A 23,523-nucleotide genomic window follows, 5' to 3' on the forward strand; every position below is an offset into this window, starting at 1 on the left:
ACTGTGCTGCTCATTCCATGTATTAGAACTAATATATAAAGCTCAAGTGTGTGTGTGTGTGTGTGTGTGTGTGTGTGTGTGTGTGTGTGTGTCCGGGATAGGCATCCGCACCGTCGCAGCTACAGCCACAAAATTTGGCACAGTCACACGTCTGGACCCCGAGAGCGTCCTAGGCTATGTTGTGAGGCGAAATTTTAACCCCGCGCGTTCCAATTCACCAAACAATTTTGCCCCTATCGAGAAGAGGAGAGGAGTTCGAGGAGAGCAGATAACAGTGAGAAGACAGAAAAAAGGAGAGCGAGAAGACATAAGAGATGAGAGCAAGAATAGAGAAGAGAGGAGAGCGAGAAAACAGGAGAGCAAGGAGGGAGGAGAGTGAAAAAAGAGGAGAGCAAGAAGGGAAGGAGAGAGGAAAAGAGAGGAATGCAAGAAGTGCATAAAGATATGAGAGCGTGTAGAGCGAGAAGAGAGGAGTATGAGAAGAGAGGACTACGGGAAGAGAGGAGCGCGAGAAGAAAGGAGAGCGAGGAGAGGAGAGCGAGAAGGGTAATCACAGAAGAGGGGAGTGAGAAGAGAGGGGAGTGAGAGAGGACTGCGAGAAGAGAGGAGTTCGAGAAGAGAGGATTGCAAAAAGAGGAATACAAGAAGAGAGGAGAGCGAGAAGAAAGAATTGCAAGAAGTGAGGTGAGCGAGAAGAGAGGAGAGCGAGAAGAAAGGAGAGCGAGAAGAAAGGAGAGCGAGAAGAAAGGAGAGCGAGAAGAAAGGAGAGCGAGAAGAAAGGCATATGAGAAGAGAGGAGAGCGAGAAGAAAGGAGAGCAAGAATGGAGGAGAGAGGAAAAGAGGAAAAAGGAAAAGAGAAGAGAGGGAAGAGGAGAGCGAAAAGAGAGGAGTGCTAGAAGAGAGGAGTCACAGAAGAGAGGAGTACAAAAAGATAAAAGAGTAAGACGATAAGAGAGCGAGAAGAGAGGAGTGCGAGAAAAGAGGAGTAAGAAGAGAGGAATGCGAGAAGATAGCAGAGCGAGAAGAAAGAAGCGCAAGAGAGGATAGCGAGAAGAGGAGAGCGAGAAGAGGAGAGCGAGAAGAGGAGAGCGAGGAGAGGAGAGCAGATAAGAGCGGGAAGACAGAAGAGAGGAAAGCGAAAAGAGAGGAGAGCAAGGAGGGAGGAGAAAGAGGAGAGCAAAAATAGTGGAGAGCGAAAAGAGAGGAAAATAGAGGAGAGCGAAAAGAGAGAGGAAAATAGAGGAGAGCGAGAAGAGAGGCGAGCGAGAAGAAAGAAGTGCGAGAAGAGAGAGGAGTGCGAGAAGAGAGGAGTGCAAGAAAAACAAAGATAGGAGAGCGTGTAGAGCGAGAAGAGAGGACTACGAGGAGAGAGGAGAGCGAGAAGAGAGGAGAGCGAGAAGAGAGGAGAGCGAGAAGAGAGGAGAGCGAGAAGAGAGGAGAGCGAGAAGAGAGGAGAGCGAGAAGAGAGGAGAGCGAGAAGAGATACGGGAGCGAGAAGGGAGGAGTGCGAAAAGAGAGGAGTGCGAAAAGAGAGGAGAGCGAGAAGAGAGGAGAGCGAGAAGAGAGGAGAGCGAGAAGAGAGGAGAGCGAGAAGAGAGGAGAGCGAGAAGAGAGGAGAGCGAGAAGAAAGGAGTTGAAGAGAGGAGAGCGAGAAGAGAGGAGTATGAGAAGAGAGGACTACGAGAAGAGAGGAGTACGAAAAGATAGAGCGAGAAGAAAGGAGAGTGAGAAGAGAGGAGAGTGAGAAAATAGGAGAGTGAGAAGAGAAGTCATAGAAGAGAGGAGTAAGAAAAGATAGGAAAGTGAGAAGAGAGGAGAGCAAGAAGAGAGGAGAGGGAAAACAGAGGAGAGCGAAAACAGAGGAGTATGAGAAGAGAGGAGCGCGAGAAGAACGGAGAGCGAGAAGAAAGGAGAGCGAGAAGAGAGGCATATGAAAAGAGAGGCGTATGAGAAGAGAGGAGAGCAAGAAGAGAGCGAGAAGAGAAGAGCGAGGAGAGCAGGTAAGAGCGAGAAGACAGAAGAGATGAGAGCAAAGAGAGCAAGAAGAGAGGAGTTCGAGAAGATAGGAAAGCAAGAACAAAGGAGTGCAAGAAGAGAGGAGTAAGAGAAGAGAGGAGAGCAAGAAGAGAGGAGTACAAGAGAGGAGAGAGAGAAGAAAAAAGTGCAAGAAGAGAGGCGTATGAGACTATTGTAGAGCGAGAAGAAAGGAGTGCGACAAGAGAGGAGTGCAAGAAAAGCAAAAAGATAGGAGAGCTGTAGAGGGAGAAGAGAGGAGAGGGAGAAGAGAGGAGAGCGAGAAGAGATGAAAGCAAGAAGGGAGGAGAGGAAAAGAGAGGAGAGAGGAAAACAGAGGAGAGCGAGAAGAGAGGAGTAAGAAAAGATAGGAGAGCGAGAAGAGAGGAGAGCGAGGAGAGGTGAGCAAGGAAAGCAAGAAGAGGGAAGAGAGGAGAATGAAAAGAGGAGAGCAAGAAGGGAGGAGAAAGGAGAGCGAGAAGAGGAGTCACAGAAGAGAGGAGTAAGAAAAAATACGAGAGCGAGAAGAGAGGAGTGCGAAAAGAGAGGAGTGCGAAAAGAGAGGAGTGCGAAAAGAGAGGAGTGCGAAAAGAGAGGAGTGCGAAAAGAGAGGAGTGCGAAAAGAGGAGTGCGAAAAGAGAGGAGTGCGAAAAGAGAGGAGTGCGAAAAGAGAGGAGTGCGAAAAGAGAGGAGTGCGAAAAGAGAGGAGTGCGAAAAGAGAGGAGTGCGAAAAGAGAGGAGTGCGAAAAGAGAGGAGTACGAAAAGAGAGGAGTACGAAAAGAGAGGAGAGCGAGAAGAGAAGACCGAGAAGAGAAGAGCGAAAAGAGGAGCGTGAGAAGAGAGGAGAGCGAGAAGAGAGGACAGTGGGAAAAGGAGAGTGGAAAGCGGAGAGCGAGAATGGCACTGACATTCGGGGTACAGGATAATGACACTGACACTCAGGGTATTGGATGATGATGCTGACATTCGGGGTACAGGATAATTATTATTATTATTTATTTCTATAGCGACATTGGTTCCATGGTGCTGTACATGAGAAGGGGTTACATACAAATTACAGATATCACTTACAGTAAACTAACTTACAATGACAGACTGACATAGAGGGGAGAGGACCCTGCCCTTTCAGGCTTACATTCTACAGGATGGTGGGGAAGGAGACAGTAGGTTGGGTGGGCTGCAGCAGCTCCAGTAGTGGTGAGGGGGCAGCGGGGATCATTGCAGGCTGTAAGCTTTCCTGAAGAGATGGGTTTTCAGGTTCCGTCTGAAGGATCCGAGTGTGGTTGATAGCCGGATTTGTTGGGGCAAAGAATTCCAGAGGATGGGGGCTATTCGGGAGAAGTCTTGGAGGCGGTTAGGTGAGGAGTGAATAAGTGTGGAGGAGAGAAGGAGGTCTTGGGAGGACCGGAGATTACGTGAGGGAAGATATCAGGAGATTAATTCAGAGACATATGGAGGAGACAGGTTATAGATGGCCTTGTACGTCAGTATTAGTAATTTGAATTGGATACACTGAGGGACTGGGAGCCAGTGAAGAGATTTGCAGAGGAGAGAAGCGGAGGAGTAGCGAGGAGAGAGAAGAATGAATTAGTCGGGCAGCAGGAAGGACTGGAGAGGTGCGAGGGTGTTAGCAGGGAGGCCACAGATAAGGATGATGCAGCAGTCGAGGCGGGAGATGATGAGGGCATGCACAAGCATTTTAGTAGAGTGAGGGTTGATGAAGGGACGGATTCTGGAAATATTTTTGAGCTGGAGGCGACAGGAGGTGGAGAGAGCTTGGATGTGCAGTTTGAAGGACAGGGCAGAGTCAAGGGTTACTCCGAGGCAGCGGACTTCTGGTACGGGGGAAAGTGTGATGTCATTAATTGTTATAGCTAGGTTGGGTAAGGAAGATCTGTGAGATGGAGGAAAGATGATGAGTTCAGATTTGTCCACATTGAGTTTGAGGAAGCGGGAGGAGAAGAAGGAGGATATGGCTGATAGACACTCCGGGATTTTGGAGAGCAGAGGGGTGACATCTGGGGAAGAGAGGTAGATCTGAGTATCATCGGCATAAAGGTGGTACTGGAATCCGTGGGACTTTATGAGTTGCCCCAGACCAAGTGTATAGATTGAGAAGAGTAGGGGTCCTAGAACAGAGCCTTGGTGGACCCCAACAGAGAGAGGGTGGGATGAGGAGGTAGAGACTGACACTCAGGGTACGGGATAATGATGCTGACACTCGGGGTACGGGATAATGATGCTGACACTCGGGGTACAGGATAATGACACTGACACTCGGGGTACAGGATAATGACGCTGACACTTGGGGTACAGGATAATGACACTGACACTCGGGGTACAGGATAATGATGCTGACACTCTGGGTACTGGATAATGACACTGACACTCGGGGTACAGGATAATGACACTGACACTCGGGGTACAGGATAATGATGCTGACACTCGGGGTACAGGATAATGATGCTGACACTCGGGGTACAGGATAATGACACTGACACTCGGGGCACAGGATAATGACACTGACACTCGGGGCACAGGATAATGACACTGACACTCGGGGCACAGGATAATGACACTGACACTCGGGGCACAGGATAATGACACTGACACTCGGGGCACAGAATAATGACGCTGACACTCGGGGTACAGGATAATGACGCTGACACTCGGGGTACAGGATAATGATGCTGACACTCGGGGTACAGGATAATGACGCTGGCACTCGGGGTACAGGATAATGACGCTGACACTCGGGGTACAGGATAATGATGCTGACACTCGGGGTACAGGATAATGACGCTGACACTCGGGGTACAGGATAATGACGCTGACACTCGGCGTACAGGATAATGATGCTGACACTCGGGGTACAGGATAATGACGCTGACACTCGGGGTACTGGATAATGACACTGACACTCGGGGTACTGGATAATGACACTGACACTCGGGGTACAGGATAATGACCCTGACACTCAGGATACAGGATAATGACACTGACACAGAGGGGGACTGGGTACTGGGGGTTCGGGATAATGACACTGACACACAGGATACAGTAATCATACTGACACTCAGGATATGTGATAATGACACTTGGTGTACGGGATAATGATACTGACAGTCGGGGTAAAGGATAAGGACATTGACACTAGGGGTACAAGATAATGACACTAATACTAGAGGTATGGGATAATGACACTGACACTCGGGGTACCAGATAAGGACACTAACACTGGGGGTACAGGATAGTGAGAATGACACTGGGGATACAGGATAAGGACACCGGATAAGGACACTGTTACTGGGGGTACAGGATAATGACACTCGGGGTACAGAATAATGACACTGACACTCCGTGTACAGGATAATGACACTCAGGGTATGGGATAACGATACTAATACTCGGGATACAGTATAACGACACTTGGGTACAGAATAATGACACTGGGTGTACGGGATAATGACACTGCCATTTGGGGTACAGCATAAAGACAGTGACAGTCGGGGTACAGGATAATGACACTTGGGGTACAGGATAATGACATTGACACTCGGTGTACAGGATAATGACAATAGGGGTACAGGACAATGACCTGATGACACTTGTGGTACCTGTGGTGAGTCTGTGCCGCCCTTGTGTACTGCTCCTTCCACGCCGTGCAGCATTCTATACAGTCCTGTAACACTTTGCAACTTGACGTGATGAAACCATCAAAGATCCGATCTAGCGAGATCTCACGACTGCAGAGTCGGATAATTTCGTTACTTATCTGTGAAGACAAAGAGAGGGAGAAGGTGTGCTGTACATTGCAGGGGAGGGGGGCAGCGCATTCTGATCATGTACATAGTGTATAGGTCACATCCGGACAAGGAGTCTTGGGAGCAGCCGGCCGATCTGGTGCTGGCGTGAGCTAATGGATGGGGTACATTTGAACTGTGTATAAATAAGCAATGACTATTTTCTAGCTCTTACCTTCCGGAAAAGTGAGGTCAGGCGTTCCCGGGTGTTGTAGTAGGGCGAGTTGACCCAGATGATGCGGACGAGGCCAAGGAGGCGAGGAAGTTTATTGGGAATCTCCTTGATCTTGAGGGACATCATCTCTTCAAACGGTTGTTTCAGAAGAGTCAGGAAACTGAGGTTGGACTGCGCTTGGACGGAGCCCTCCTGGGAGTGGAGACACACACAGTTGAAGCCAGGATATAGGGTCTCAAGGTCAGGACCCTCTTATTACCCAGTGTCCTGCTCTGGAGAACCTGGCACGTGCACACGACAGGGGCCCCGGCTCTCACCTGAATCTGCTTGGAAAGCTTCTGAAATGGTCCAATATATGATGATTTTGCCAACTGGAGGATGAACTCAATGCGTTTAACCCCCAGCTTGTCCAGCTGTGTGCTGATCCCGGACAGGTCGACACATCGGTCTCTCCAAAATTCAATCTCCTCCAGAGGCCCCGAGCTCTCGCGCATCTCCACCACCTCCTGCGCACCCAGGACCTCCTTGATCTGACGAGTCCAGTGTACCATGGCGGCTGTGAGGAGGTCAAATGGACAGTTAGACAGACAGAGTGGGACAGGGGATTCTGCAATGGTGCCCTGCACACTCACTCTCCAGCCTCTGGACCAGCTCCTTGTCATTCACTGCCTCCTCAGACTTCAGGTGCATGGCCTCTATAGGGATGTAGAGGACGGTGTGACCTTGCAGCTTGTACCTAGTGTCTGGTGGAGGAGGAAGAGGTCAAAGATACTGGTCAGCTAGCTTTTGGCTTTCTCCTAGAGTGCAGACGTCACAGAGGGCAGAGAAGATGACAACGATGGGCTACCTGTGAGCGCCGCCAGGAAGCGGTGGACGTGAGCCAAGAAGTCGTTGCGGATGCTCTCGGGCCAGCTATTCTCGCTGAAGAGGTACGGAGCGTAGATGCCATTCATGAGCCTGAGCAGCGTTACAATGTAGGACCCTCGTACGGATCCAAACTGCAGGGTCTCATCCAGGTTCTCCGGGGTCAGAGGGACCCGGTCCTTCCTGATGAAGTAGATTAGTTGCTCCACGTTCTGGAAGAGAAATTACAAGGAGACGTCCGGGCATACAGGACAATGTGACAACTAAGTGGACAGCGGGCGATCACCCACCTGTGCTGGCATATTGGGTTCCACGTGCAGACCAGAGAGAGGGTCAAAATACACACAGAGGGTCTCCTGTGTGACATCTGCCGCAAACCGGTCCAAAGCGGCATCAAGATCCGGCGTCCACATCTCCGGGGTCAAACGGCGCAACACGATCTTCTGCTTCAGATTAGGCTTCTAAAGCAGTGAAGAGACAACAAAACACGACAGCAGTCAGTACTGGAGTAACAATCAGAATATTACTGATGGCGGGTGCATGGAGGATTACCGAGGGCAAGTACATGGAGTATTACTGAGAGCGGGTACATGGAGCATTACTGAGGGCGGGTACATGGAGCATTACTGAGGGCGGGTACATGGAGTATTACTGAGGGTGGGTACATGGAGTATTACTGAGGGCGGGTGCATGGAGCATTACTGAGGGCGGGTGCATGGAGGATTACCGAGGGCAAGTACATGGAGTATTATCGAGAGCGGGTACATGGAGCATTACCGAGAGAGGGTACATGGAGTATTACTGAGAGCGGGTACATGGAGCATTACTGAGAGCGGGTACATGGAGCATTACTGAGAGCGGGTACATGGAGCATTACTGAGAGCGGGTACATGGAGGATTACCGAGGGCGGGTACATGGAGGATTACCGAGGGCGGGTACATGGAGCATTACCGAGGGCGGGTACATGGAGCATTACTGAGGGCGGGTACATGGAGCATTACTGAGGGCGGGTACATGGAGCATTACTGAGGGCGGGTACATGGAGCATTACTGAGGGCGGGTACATGGAGCATTACTGAGGGCGGGTACATGGAGCATTACTGAGGGCGGGTACATGGAGCATTACTGAGGGCGGGTACATGGAGGATTACTGAGGGCGGGTACATGGAGCATTACTGAGGGCAGGTACAAGAAGTACTACTGATAGAGGGTACATGGAGTATTACTGAGGGCGGGTATAGTGGGTATGAAAAGTATTCAGACCCCTTTAAATTTTTCACTCTTTGCTTCATTGCAGCAATTTGGTAAATACAAAAAAGTTCATTTTTTCTCATTATTGTACACTCTGCACCCCATCTTGACTGAAAAAATACAAAAATGTAGAATTTTTTTGCAAATTTATTAGAAAAGAAAAACTGAAATATCACATGGTATATAGCATTGTAATGCAGCGGTCGCACACTTACGCAGTGATGAGGCTGTGACCCACAAAGTTCAAACAGAAAACTCCTTTAATGCGTTACTTCACGGCATTAAATGTCCCATTCACACACAAGTGCATATGATATTAGTGTGTCCATTTCATCATACTACATACTCCACGGCGTCGTTTAGACTACAGTCACTAAACACGCTGGCCTTCCCTTTGACCAGTAGCCGTTACTAAACACGCCAGTCTTCCTCTGACACAGTCCATGATATCCTCCGGATCACAGCCGGGAACCATATCCTCCTGTTTGCACGCACTAAACACGCCAGTCCTCCTTTGACCGGTTGCCGAGGGCGTCTGCACCACTGTGTACGTTGTGGGTGCCAGACCTTTCAGCTGCCTTTGCTTTTTGGCGCCGCTTCCTTGTGTCGCTTCACATACAGCCAGCGTTCCACAGGACCTCCTGCTCTGCACTCCCACCGAACACCAAACTCACATTGACATTACATCTGACACACCCATACCCTTTCCTGCAGGAATTTTAACAAAGGAACCTGTGGCCTTCAGCCACATTGAAAACCTGGGCCAGGAATGAAATGGACTGCATGACTACCATCCTGCAGTCTGTTTCAAAATACAACATCCCAGAGCAAGTTTTCCCTAACTCTGCCTTGGACACTAACATATCCAAGACTACACTTACTTTTATTATTTTTAGTCTGCATTGCAGTCACCACTACGCCCGTGATGGCCATGCACTCCTATGGCCTTCATACGCATCTGTGCACATCCTGGGGAGAACAAACAGCAACCCCTACCTGTGACATGGGTCACTGCCTCACATATCCCCCTGTTCATACCTGTGGGGTTGAACACTTGTCACCCCATATAGGCGTGAGACAGGGCATCCGCATGACCCTGAGACATCCCCACCCGACACTGCACTAAGAAACCAAAGTAGGGTCCGGAACCATTGATCGGCACATGCATCCCTCCCCTTTGTGTTTCTCTTCCATACTTCATTACGGGACCACCCACCTCCCCATTCTACGTTACTGACAACATGCCCACTTTCATGTTTAACCATTGATTTGGGCAGGTTTTGGGTGGTCTCGATCTTGTTTATTTTGGATTCAACAACCCCACGGCTCATCCTGTCACCTAAGTACTTGCCTTCGGGCCCCTGGTACCATTTCCTCCGTACCCTTACCCGTGCCTCGGTCACGCTGAAACACTGCGGTCCTCCTCGGCAACTCTGAGGATACATCCGTAATAAGTAGCACCCGAACCTGAGCATGTGGTGGTGCTAGGAACAGGGGGGGACACACAGGACGCCGACAAATGACATGGTGTGATCCCGTGTAGTGACTGGATGATAGTGTGTGCTAGGTACAGGACAGTACACACAGGATGCCGGCAGATGACATGGCGTGATCCCGTGTAATGACTGGATGATAGCATGTGCTAGGTACAGAGGGGGACACACAGGATACCGCAGATGACATGGTGTGATCCTGTGTAAAGACTGCATGTTGGCGTGTGATGGAGCTAGGACCAGGAGATGACATGGCGTGTGTTACAGAACCACTCAGCACCCAGAATATGTTGTGCAGTTATATGTATGTATAATAGGTTCCATGTGAGATGCATGTCCCTAATGCATCAGCCCACAGGCTGCGCCCCTGGGCAGAGGGGACACGATATTCTCCTTTTGTCCGCCCTCCCCCCACCTTTGTAATTCCCACAGTAAACATCGACAGGCTCCGGCCACCTGCGGCTTTTGTAATGTAGGTCTGGCCTGCCGCTTTTCTATTGGCCGGCCCTCTGTATCTGTGTGATATATTCTGTGCCCTGTGAGTAAAGTGTTGTCAGACTGGAAATACATGGAGAAGCAGTGATCTTTTATATGCACCCATGCACTCAGAGGAATTCCAGCCAGCGTCATTCATTCAGACTCCAGCCAACGCAGAGCGGACCTCCGAAAACACGGGGTGGTACTGAAAGAGGTACCCCAGCTTGGTAGACCCCGTTACACTGGTGGCAGACAGCGGGATTTGATACCCCTTCTACAGGAGGAAAGGAATGAATGGAAAATAACTACCAGAACTTAAAGAGGACTACATTAAAAGATCTGGTGGAAGCCCGAGGGTTGATCGCCAGCAACAAAACAAAAGCGGATTTGATAGCAGCCATCATGGAACACGACAGTGCAGCGCCCCCCAATGTGAACGTGGAGGAGACCGAATTCCAGAGGGAGGTAAAGGACAGATTGGCGTTCTATGGCCCAAACCCTGCGGTAGAGATCATACGAGAGGTGATGGCTGATGTGCGTACTGATCTGAAGGAAAAGATGGCCGAGCGGACCAGGATAGAGCTAGCCAAGATGGAGATGGCAGAGCGGACCAAAGTGGAGCTGGCCAAGATGGAGATGGCAGAGCGGAGAGAGGAGAGTCAGCGAGTAGGGGGAGCTCTGGCCTTCGACCAGGTACCTTCAACAGTAAGCCACAAAAAGATCCAGTATAATGCCTTCCAACAGTTGGGGGAGGCAGAGGAAGACATTGATGGCTTTCTGCAGGACTTTGAGCGGCAGTGTGCCCTTCATCAAGTGAAACCGGAGGAACGAGTTCAGATTCTGGCCAGCAAGCTGACAGGTCGGGCAGCGGACGCCTATCGCACGGTACCTGATGAGGACTGTATGGACTATGAGCGGATCAAAGAAGTGATCTTGGCCCGGTATGCGCTGACATCAGAGGCATACCGCCAAAAGTTCTGCGGACTTATAAAACACATAACCGATACCCACGCTGAATGGGCCTGTAAATTACGGTGGTCACTGCTACAGTGGGTACAAAGGAGCCAAGCAACCACTAAGGAGGACTTCCTCCAGCTCTTCTTGTTAGAACGATTCTTTAATGGACTAACCCCCGAGACACAGGAATGGCTTTGGGACAGGCGGCCAACGACTCTTGAGGAATCCGCTCGTCTGGCCGATGAACATCATGATGCCAGGAGGCCGCAGTTGTCCGGATCAAAGATGGTCACTAGGGGCCCGCCCATGGACTTGGAGGGCCCCAAACCACCGAAGATTGTAGGGGGACCAGCTAGAAACCTGGCCTACCACAGTCCCCCTGGGGTGCGATGCCACACCTGCCGTCAGCTGGGCCACCTGCAAAGACAATGTCCCAACCGGACTCAGCATACCCAGTGGCCAAAGGCGGGAACAGCTACCTTCAGCCGGGCTGCTGTACACTACTACCAAGGCGAAGCTGACCCGGCATTGGGGGCTACGACTAACCAAGGGGTGGAAGAGATGGAGGAGGTGCTGCATGAAGTAGACCCCGTGCAGGCAGCCCGGGCAGATAATCGACAACAGCATCGACAGGTCGTGTGGGTTAATGGGAAACGTATGCAGGGACTAAGAGATTCCGGAGCAACTTTGACCCTTGTGAAGCCTCATTTCGTCTGGGACCAAGAGAAGACGGACCGGACAGTGGCAGTCCATGTAGCAGGGGGAGCCATACATCGACTGCCCACTGCCAGGATTCACCTGAACTGGGGAGTCGGGGATGGCCTTGTTGAGGTCGGCTTGATGGTGGATTTGGCTGCAGACGTCTTACTGGGAAATGACTTGGGGCCCATGTTGTCTGCATTCTCGGTGGCCCCTCTCTGGCTGAGACCTATCCTGTGACCACCCGGAGACAAGCTCGAGCTGCGGAGGCGGAATCACACTCAGAGGAGGCCCATGTAAGACATCCCAGCCCTACACGTATTTCCATAGCCAGACACATTTCTTGGGCCACCCCAGATGAATTTAAGAGGGAGTTACTTGAGGATCCTTCATTAGAGGGATATCGTGGGAAGGCACAGGAGGGGAGAGGGGTACTGGAAGGGGAACAGTTTGTATGGAAGCAGGGACACCTCTACCGGATCACAGAGCAGCACCACACAGGGACGAGCTCCACTATAAAACGACAGCTGGTAGTTCCCAAGAAGTAGAGGCAGGAGTTACTGCGAATCTCTCATGACATACCCTTGGCCGGGCACTTCGGCGTCAGTCGCACCAGGCATCGTCTGACACAAAACTTCTTTTGGCCGGGGGTAACCTATGATGTTCGTCAGTACTGCCAGACCTGTGACAGTTGCCAGCGCATTGGCAAGAGGGGGGATCGATGCAAGGCCAAATTACGCCCCCTCCCCATTGTGGAGGAACCATTTAGCCGAGTAGCTGTCGATCTGATAGGGCCGTTAGCCAAACCCAGTCCGTCAGGGAAAAAGTATATATTGACCATGGTAGATTATGCCACACGGTATCCAGAGGCGGTTGCGTTACCTAACATACTGGCAGGGACGGTGGCGGCCGCCCTGCTCCAGGTGTTCTCATGGGTTGGATTTCCCCGGGAGATTATCTCGGACCAGGGTACCCAGTTTACAGCAGAGGTGACCAACCAGCTGTGGAAGCTGTGTGGCGTAAAGTCCATTAGAAGCGCCCCGTACCACCCGCAAACCAATGGGTTGTGTGAAAGCTTTAACAGGACATTAAACAGCTCATTGGTACTTTTACCAGGACATACAGGGACTGGGAGAAATTCTTGCCACACCTCCTGTTTGCCTATCGGGAGGTGCCCCAAGAATCCACGGGGTTCTCCCCGTTCGAGCTGGTATATGGGAGACGGGTAAGGGGACCCCTAGACTTAGTGCTTGAACACTCTCGAAGGGGATGGCCTCATAGAAGGGGTACCTATTGTAACCTATGTGCTGGAATTCCGGGACCGCCTACAGGAGCTGACCCAGGTTGTACGTGAGAACATGCAGGCGACACAGCAGCGCCAGCGGGTATGGTACGATCGGAGGGCCAGAAAGCGCACTTTGGAAATAGGACAGAAGGTCCTGGTGTTAGAGCCCACTAAGCAGAATAAGTTTCAAGCTGCATGGCAGGGGCCCTACCAGGTAGTGGGGAAAATAGCCGACACAACCTATAATGTCGCCGATTGTGACGACCCCAGGGTTATCCGCATGTTCCCCGTGAATATACTGAAGCCCTACCGGGAGCGCCCTGAAGAGGTAGTGGCCATCTGTGCACCTGAAGCAGAGGATTTAGCCGGACTTCCCTTGCCGGATGTCTTAGGGGAAAGGACTCAGTCTAAAACATGGGACCAGGTACACTTGGGTGAAGACCTAAGCCCCCGGGAGAGACAGCAGGCGGAGGAGTTGGTGAGGCAGCGACAGAGGATGTTTTCGGGGAGACCAGGGTACACTCGCCTGGCACAACACAAGGTTGAGACCCAGGATCAGACCCCCCTGCGACAAAACCCCTTCCGCATCCCTGAGTCTGTACGAGAGGGGATGCGACAAGAGATACAAGAGATGCTGTGTTTAGGGGTCACTGAAGAGTCAGATAGTCCCTGGGCATCCCCCATAGTGTTAGTGTCCAAGAAGGATGGGACTACACGGCTTTGTGTAGACTATCACAAGCTCAATGAGAAAACAGTGACGGATGCATACCCCATGCCGCGTGTGGATGAGTTGTTACACCGGCTGGCGGGGGCAAAGTATTTGACCACCATCGATCTATGCAAAGGCTACTGGCAGATTCCCCTTAGTCCTGACGCTATTCCCAAGTCGGCATTTGTTACCCCGTTCGGCTTATTCCAGTTTCGAGTTATGCCATTGGGGATGAAGAATGCCCTGGCGACCTTTCAAAGGCTGGCTGACCGGCTTCTGGATGGTCTCCAGGACTATGCTTGTGCCTACCTGGACGACATCGCCATCTACAGTGCGACATGGGAAGAGCATCTAAATCACCTAGAGACAGTATTGGACAGGATCCACCAGGCCGGAATCACCCTGAACCCAAACAAGTGTCACGTGGGCAAAGCAGAGGTTCAGTATTTAGGGCATTGGGTGGGAAGTGGGAAACAGCGACCAGAACCAGCCAAGATTGAGGCCATAGCCAAATGGCCCATCCCACGCACTAAAACCCAGGTCATGGCGTTTCTAGGGACAGCGGGGTATTACAGGAAATTCATTCCCAATTACAGCAGCGTAGCCAATCCCCTCACTGATCTGACCCGTAAGAACCAACCCCGCCAGGTAACCTGGACCTCAGAGTGTGAGGAAGCCTTCCGCCAACTAAAGGACGCCCTCACCAATACCCCTGTATTGGCCGCACCCGATCCAACTAAACGTTTCCTGGTTCACACAGACGCTTCTATGTTTGGATTGGGGCTGAGCCAAGTCGGGCCGGACGGCCAAGAACACCCGGTAGCTTACCTGAGCCGGAGACTACTGCCCCATGAAGTAAGCTATGCGGCCATCGAGAAGGAGTGCCTGGCGGTAGTATGGGCACTCAAGAAGATGCAACCATATTTGTATGGATGACAGTTTTCCCTCCTAACGGACCATAATCCCCTAGTCTGGCTTAATCGGGTTCCCGGAGACAACATCAGATTGCTGCGGTGGAGTTTAGCCCTACAACCTCTGGACTTCACCATCCACTACAGACCCGGCAAACAAAACGGTAACGCCGATGGACTAAGTCGACAAACGGAACTTGTACCAACCCCATAAACTTCGGTCATCCCCAAACCGATCCGTTGAGGATCAGACTGTGTATGCCGATCGCGTCGCTGAAAAGGGGAGCCGTGTTACAGAACCACTCAGCACCCAGAATATGTTGTGCAGTTATATGTATGTATAATAGGTTCCATGTGAGATGCATGTCCCTAATGCATCAGCCCACAGGCTGCGCCCCTGGGCAGAGGGGACACGATATTCTCCTTTTGTCCGCCCTCCCCCCACCTTTGTAATTACCACAGTAAACATCGGCAGGCTCCGGCCACCTGCGGGTTTTGTAACGTATGTTTGGCCTGCCGCTTTTCTATTGGCCGGCCCTCTGTATCTGTGTGATATATTTTTAATTATATATTAATTGTAAAGTGCTGCGGAATATGTTGGCGCTATATAAATAAAAATTATTATAATTATTATTATTATTATATATTCTGTGTCCTGTGAGTAAAGTGTTGTCAGACTGGAAATACATGGAGAAGCAGTGATCTTTTATATGCGCCCATGTAACCAAGGAATTCCAGCCAGTGTCATTCATTCAGACTCCAGCCAACGCAGAGCGGACCTCCGAAAACACGGGGTGGTACTGAAAGAGGTACCCCAGTTTGGTAGACCCCGTTACAGTGTGATCCCGTGTAATGACTGAATGATAGCGTGTGTTGGCGCTAGGTACAAGACACACAGAATGCTAGCAGATAACAGAGTATGATCCTGTGTAATGACTGGATAATCGCGTGTGCTGGCGCTAGGTACAGGACAGGATGCTGGCAGAAGACATGGTTTGATCCGATGTAATGACTGCATGTTGGCATGTAGTGGTGCTAGGTACAGGGGGGGGGAGACATAGGACGTCGACAGATGACATGGTATGATCCCGTGTAATGACTGGACGGTAGCGTATGGTGGTGCTAAGTACAAGGTGGGACACACAGGATGCCAGCAGATGACATGGTATGATCCTGTGTAAGGACTGGATGGTAGCATGTGGTGGGGCTAGGGACAGCACAGACAGGACGCCGGCTGGTGACACAGTGTGATCCCGTGTAGTGACAGGATGATAGCGCGTGGTGGGAATAGGTACAGGACACACAGGGTGCTGGAAGATGACATGGTTGATCCCGTGTAATGACTGGATGGTAGCGTGTGGTGGCGCTAGGTACAGAACAGGACACCAGAAGAAGAGAAGCTCCCGGCGAGAGCATTCACAGACTAATGACTTCATGAAGTCATGAGCGAAGGAGAAACAGGAGCCAGATGCCTCGTCCAGAACCCCGAGCAGTCTGCTCATCACCCAGAACATGGCCACTGTCAGCAGAAAAGCTGGTGATACGTCCCACACAGCGTCCTGTCACCATGTACACCGTCGAACGTGTCCGCGCCATACATATCCCACGAGACAGCTACATGTGCTGTTAGTGTGTACATCATCCAGACACCGGAACACGTCACATACTGTACATCATCCAGACACCGGAACACGTCACATACTATACATCATCCAGACACCGGAACACGTCACATACTGAACATCATCCCCGACACCAGAACACATCACATACTGTACATCAACCCGACACCAGAACACGTCACATACTATACATCATCCCCAACACGTCACATACTATACATCATCCCCAACACCAGAACACATCACATACTGTACATCAACCCGACACCAGAACACGTCACATACTATACATCATCCCCGACACCAGAACTCGTCACATACTGTACATCATCCCCGACACCGGAACACGTCACATACTATACATCATCCCCAACACCAGAACACGTCACATAATATACATCATCCCCGACACCAGAACACGTCACATACTGTACATCATCCCCAACACCGGAACACGTCACATACTATACATCATCCCCAATACAAGAACACGTCACATACTGTACATCATCCCCAATACCAGAACACGTCACATACTGTACATCATCCCCGACACGGAACACGTCACATACTGTACATCATCCCGACACCAGAACACGTCACATACTGTACATCATCCCGACACCAGAACACGTCACATACTGTACATCGTCCCCGATACCGGAACACGTCACATACTGTACATCATCCCCGACACCGGAACACGTCATATACTGTACATCATCCCCGACACCGGAACACGTCACATACTATACATCATCCCCGACACCAGAACACGTCACATACTGTACATCATCCCCGACACGGAACACGTCACATACTGTACATCATCCCGACACCAGAACACGTCACATACTGTACATCATCCCGACACCAGAACACGTCACATACTATACATCATCCCCGACACCAGAACACGTCACATACTGTACATTATCCCCGACACCGGAACACGTCACATACTGTACATCATCCCCGACACCAGAACACGTCACATACTGTACATCGTCCCCGATACCGGAACACGTCACATACTGTACATCATCCCCGACACCAGAACACGTCACATACTATACATCATCCCCGACACCAGAACACGTCACATACTGTACATAATCCCCGACACGGAACACGTCACATACTGTACATCATCCCGACACCAGAACACGTCACATACTGTACATCAACCCGACACCAGAACACGTCACATACTGTACATCATCCCGACACCAGAACACGTCACATACTATACATTATCCCTGACACCAGAACACGTCACATACTGTACATTATCCCCGACACCGGAACACGTCACATACTGTACATCATCCCCGACACCAGAACACGTCACATACTGTACATCGTCCCCGATACCGGAACACGTCACATACTGTACTTCATCCCCGACACCGGAACACGTCACATACTGTACATCATCCCGACACCAGAACACGTCACATACTGTACATCATCCCCGACACGGAACACGTCACATACTGTACATCATCCCGACACCAGAACACGTCACATACTGTACATCAACCCGACACCAGAACACGTCACATAGTGTACATCATCCCCGACACCAGAACACGTCACATACTATACATCATCCCCGACATAAGAACACGTCACATACTGTACCTCATCCCGACACCAGAACACGTCACATACTCTACATCGTCCCCGACTTAAGAGCACGTCACATACTGTACATCATCCCGACACCAGAACACGTCACATACTCTACATCGTCCCCGACACCGGAACATGTCACATACTGTACATCAACCCGACACCGGAACACGTCACATACTATACATCATCCCGACACCAGAACACGTCACATACAGTACATCATCCCCGACATAAGAACACGTCACATACTGTACATCATCCCGACACCAGAACACGTCACATACTGTACATCATCCCGACATAAGAACACGTCACATACTGTACATCATCCCGACATAAGAACACGTCACATACAGTACATCATCCCCGACATAAGAACACGTCACATACTGTACATCATCCCGACACCAGAACACGTCACATACTGTACATCATCCCGACATAAGAACACGTCACATACTGTACATCATCCCGACATAAGAACACGTCACATACTGTACATCATCCCGACATAAGAACACGTCACATACAGTACATCATCCCCGACATAAGAACACGTCACATACTGTACATCATCCCGACACCAGAACACGTCACATACTGTACATCATCCCGACATAAGAACACGTCACATACTCTACATCATCCCCGACATAAGAACACGTCACATACTATACATCATCCCGACACCAGAACACATCACATACTGTACATCATCCCGACATAAGAACACGTCACATACTCTACATCGTCCCTGACATAAGAACATGTCACATACTGTACATCGTCCCCGACACAAGAACACATCACATACTGTACATCATCCCGACATAAGAACACGTCACATACTCTACATCGTCCCTGACATAAGAACATGTCACATACTGTACATCGTCCCCGACACAAGAACACGTCACATACTGTACACCATCCCCGACACCAGAACTCGTCACATACTGTACATCATCCCGACACCAGAACATGTCACGCGCACCGTCCCGACACCCGAACTCGTCCCACAGCCCCCCTTCGGCATATTTAAAGCTGGTGACTGCTTCGTGCTCTTCTCGTGTCCTGCGTCACGTCTGTGGGTCACTAGCGTGATCTTACCAGATCTAGATGTTCCTGGACGGCCGTAGATAAGAACGGAATGTGTTCTGCGTCATCTGTGAGCAGAAGAGAGGGGTAACAATGTAAATGTCACATACAGTGAATTCTGGAGATCACACACGTGTGTAATGACGACTTACCGCGCTCCTCACATGTGCTGCTCTCCGGACGGGTGTCTGCTTCTCTCCATGGTGAGGGATCGGAAGTTTCCACAGAGGGCAGCTCAGGCGACACATGGACGTCTGCGTCCGCCATGATTCACACACGGCTCCTGGAGAAAGCATTGATATGTTACACATTCACATAGAAATAAAGGTGCAGATGGTCTGCAGCGCTCATGTGACACTGTCGATAAGCAGTGGGACACGGGAGTGAGCGAGTGTATATATAGAATATATATTCTTTATTACATATGTAGCACCCTGGGGACATTCATGAGGCAGTCCAGTAGGAGACAACCCTTTAATATACTACGCCCTGCAGAGACATACACGTTGTCTGTGACAATGGCGCCTGTCAGCAAGCGGGTTATTATCTACTGGGGGACGGGCAGGTTTTCATGCTGACGCTTTGTAAGCAGAAAAAATGGGCAAGCGGAAAATCCTCAGCAGCTGCGATAAAAGCCAGAGCAGAGCATGCCCGATATGGCGGGCCTTATGAGGTGTTCCCGGTATACGCCTTTTGGGGGCGTTCCTGCTATATGGTGGGTCTTTGGGGGGTGTCCCTGTATATGGTACGTTCCTTTGGGGGTGTTGCTGGTATATGGTGGGTCTTTATGTGGGGAGATCCTTATATACGGCAGGTCCTTTGGGGGTGTTCCTGGTATATGGTGGGTCTTTTGGGGGGTGACTCTATATACGGCAGGTCTTTTGGGGGTGTTCCTGGTATATGGTGGGTCTTTTGGGGGTGACCCTATATATGGCAGGTCTTTTTAGGATGTCCCTGGTATATGGTGGGTCTTTTGAGGGGTGGCCCTATATATGGCAGGTCTTTTGGGGGTGTTCCTGGTATATGGTGGGTCTTTTGGGGGTGACCCTATATACGGCAGGTCTTTTAGGGGGTGTTCCTGGTATATGGTGGGTCTTTTGGGGGTGACCCTATGTATATGGTGGGTCTTTTGGGGGTGACTGTCACGGGGTCCTTCTCCGGTATCACACAATCAACAGAGCGAGGGAAGTGTGAACAATCCCAAGACAGGGAGAGGAGAGTCCAAAAATACAGCAGACAGAGGATAAAAAGTCCATACGCTTCCCTTTCTCTCTGACGTGCCATGTTCACAGGATGTTCTCCACACATGAACTGACTTCCCCTCTCCTGTCCTTTCCAGCCCCCTCCCTATGTCCAGGAGTAGTCAGACAGGTTGGGGTGGTTTTCAGGCCTCCCAGACCTGGCAAAGGTGCCTGGGGGATTAAGACACTACAGGGAGTCATCAAGAGACATAGATACAGTCAGGCTGTAGACATACAATACAAGAAAAACACCATGAAAATCAGTAAAATAGAAATATACACAAAATGATATCCACATAGCATATCACACCATCACAGTGACCCTAAATACGGCAGGTCTTTTGGTAGTGTTCCTGGTATATGGTGGGTCTTTTGGGGTTGACCCTATACACAGTAGGTCTTTTGGGGGTGTTCCTGGTATATGGTGGGTCATTTAGGGGAGGTGACCCTATATACGGCAGGTCTTTTGGGGGTGTTGCTGGTATATGGTGGGTCTTTTGGGGGTGTCCCTGGTATATGGAGGGTCTTTATACGGCAGGTCTTTTGGGGATGTTCATAGTATATGGTGGGTCTTTGGGGGGGTGACCCTATATACGGCAAGTCTTTTGGGGGGTGTTCCTGGCATATGGTGGGTCTTTTAGGGGTGACCCTATATAAGGCAGGTCTTTTGGGGGTGTTCCTGGTATATGGTGGGTCTTTTAGGGGTGACCCTATATAAGGCAGGTCTTTTGGGGATGGTCCTGGTATATGGTGGGTCATTGGGGGGTGACCCTATATACAGCAGGTCTTTTGGGGGTGTCCCAGTATGCAATGGCTCTTTTGGGAGTGTACCCAGTATACATTGGGTCTTGGGTTATCTGTCTTCTCTCTCCCCCGCAGGGTGACATGTCTTGTTGGAAGTGGAAGGGTTAACTGGAATAACGGAGCATGGTTTCTGCGCCCCCACAGACAGGACAGGAGGTAAATAAGCCCCTGTCAGCTCGGGCTGCTGTGTATTTTCCAGCACTGACTCAGACCGAGTGGCAGCTGCCAGGACTCGCCAGTGAGCCCACGTACCGCAGGACGCTGCCGCCTGTGCCCAGATATTCACCATGTGAGCAGAGAAGCAAGTGCTGCCAAGGACAAGCGGTGTCCACACACGAGCGCGCAGGGGCACACAAGGCGCTATGCTTCCCATACATGTACGTGCCTAAAGGGCAACTCCAGGCACAGTGGATGTCAGCACAGCGCCTCCTATAGGTAATATATGTCTAGTGACACACATGTGCCTCCTTGGTATTGTGCCACCTGTTGGTAGTGTATGTCCAATAATCCACAAGGACTTTCCTGGTACAGCGCCACCCTCTGTAGTGTATGTCTATTAGCACCAAGGACCACACTGGTACAGCGCCACCTGTTGGTAATGTATGTCTAGTAACCCCCAAGGACCTCCCTGGTACAGCGCCACCTGTTGGTAGTGTATGTCCAGTAATCCACAAGGACCTCCCTGGTACAGCGCCACCTGTTGGTAGTGTATGTCTAGTAACCCCCAAGGACCTCCCTGGTACAGCGCCACCTGTTGGTAGTGTATGTCTAGTAACCCCCAAGGACCTCCCTGGTACAGCGCCACCTGTTGGTAGTGTATGTCTAGTAACCCCCAAGGACCTCCCTGGTACAGCGCCACCTGTTGGTAGTGTATGTCCAGAATCCACCAGGACCTCCCTGGTACAGCGCCACCTGTTGGTAGTGTATGTCTAGTAACCCCCAAGGACCTCCCTGGTACAGCGCCACCTGTTGGTAGTGTATATCCAGAAATCCACCAGGACCTCCCTGTACAGCATATAAAGCTTCTATTACTGCATAAGAGCCAACTGTTATAAAATGTTGCTGTGACTTGTAGTCCGCATCCCAGGGTACTGCCCGGCTGCGTGCTCAGTGCAGGTGTGTGCGGAGGAGGGCTGGCTGCTCTTTCGCTCGCCGCTTCTCATGACTATTATTTCATTATCGCTCTTTAAACATCAACATATAAATGTAGGTAAAAATAAAAGTCTGAGATTTCAGCCCTGAACATTAGTGGCGAAATGTTCCCGAGAATTACAGAAAAACGTCCGCGACCCACTGAGCGCGGTGAGGAGAGAGATGGCAGTAATTACTGTAATGGGAGAGTGCAGCGCGAGGGGCCTGCGAATTATACCACGTGGGTACAGCTGACATTATCCTCTATGGAGAGTGGCGGAGGCTTAACCAGTGAGGAGACGGCACACAGGCATAAGCCATAAGTACACTATGTGCCCCCTACTACTCCTGCCGTGCACCCGAATTATACACTATACAAGATGGCGGAGCGGTGAGAAGGCTGCAATATGAGGAGCGCCATGAGTCGCTCCGGGTCTCCACCTATTGCTCCAGGGTACACCGCTGACGCTCACGTGCCTGCTGTAGGGGCTTTCTGCCTTTGTCGGCACGGTCTGCGAGCTCTGTGGGGCCAAAAACCCATATGCAGAAAGTTGCAATGCTCTGCGACTCCGGACAACTCATCATCAAAGCTGCTGTGTTCCCAAAGCTTCTATCATAGATGCCGGGAACATCCCGCAAGACTGGATGCAAACCGGGAACATCCCACAAGACCCGACGTAAACCATGAACATCCCGCAAGAAAGACCCGACGTAAACCGGAAACATCCCGCAAGACCCGATCGTAAACCGGGAACATCCCGCAAGACCCGACGCAAACCAGGAACATCCCACAAGACTCGACGCAATCGGGAACATCTCACAAGACCCGACGTACTTTAGACCGGGAACATCCCACAAGACCCGACGTAAACCGGGAACATCCCGCAAGACCCAACGTAAACCGGGAACATCCTGCAAGACCCGCCGTAAACCAAGAACATCCCTCAAGACCCGCCGTAAACCGAGAACAACCCGCAAGACGACACGTCATAAACTAGGAACATCCCACAAGACCCAACATAAATCGGGAACATCCCGTAAGACCCGCCGTAAAGCAGGAACATCCCGCAAGACCAGCCGTAAAGCGGGAACATCCCACAAGACACGTCATAAACCGGGAACATCCCACAAGGCCCAACGTAAACCGGGAACATCCCGCAAGACCCAACGTAAACCGGGAACATCCCGCGAGACCCAACGTAAACCGGGAACATCCCGCAAGACCCAATCGTAAACCGGGAACATCCGGCAAGACCCAACGTAAAACAGGAACATTCCGCAAGAGCCGCCGCAAACCGGGAACATCCTGCTATACCCGCCGTAAATCAGTAACATCCTGCAAGACACGT

General features: G+C 50.8%; 1 protein-coding gene across 1 annotated transcript in view; it reads right to left on the reverse strand.

The window, feature by feature from the left end:
* The window catches only part of DNAH2 (dynein axonemal heavy chain 2), a 149,895-nt gene that overhangs the window by 93,382 nt on the left and 32,990 nt on the right, over positions 1-23,523 (reverse strand). Inside the window, exons 2-9 of the mRNA XM_073547053.1 lie at positions 19,151-19,281; positions 19,011-19,066; positions 7,148-7,318; positions 6,841-7,069; positions 6,626-6,736; positions 6,311-6,549; positions 5,994-6,185; positions 5,633-5,790 (exon numbers count right to left, since the gene is read on the reverse strand). Of these exons, the coding sequence (XP_073403154.1) occupies positions 5,633-5,790; positions 5,994-6,185; positions 6,311-6,549; positions 6,626-6,736; positions 6,841-7,069; positions 7,148-7,318; positions 19,011-19,066; positions 19,151-19,265 (1,271 nt within the window). The 5' untranslated portion in view covers positions 19,266-19,281. The remainder of the gene's footprint in view (positions 1-5,632; positions 5,791-5,993; positions 6,186-6,310; positions 6,550-6,625; positions 6,737-6,840; positions 7,070-7,147; positions 7,319-19,010; positions 19,067-19,150; positions 19,282-23,523) is intronic.

This window comes from Dendrobates tinctorius, unplaced genomic scaffold (assembly GCF_039654945.1).
Source record: "Dendrobates tinctorius isolate UK_male_01 unplaced genomic scaffold, ASM3965494v1 ptg000151l, whole genome shotgun sequence".
Taxonomy (NCBI): Eukaryota; Metazoa; Chordata; class Amphibia; order Anura; family Dendrobatidae; genus Dendrobates; species Dendrobates tinctorius.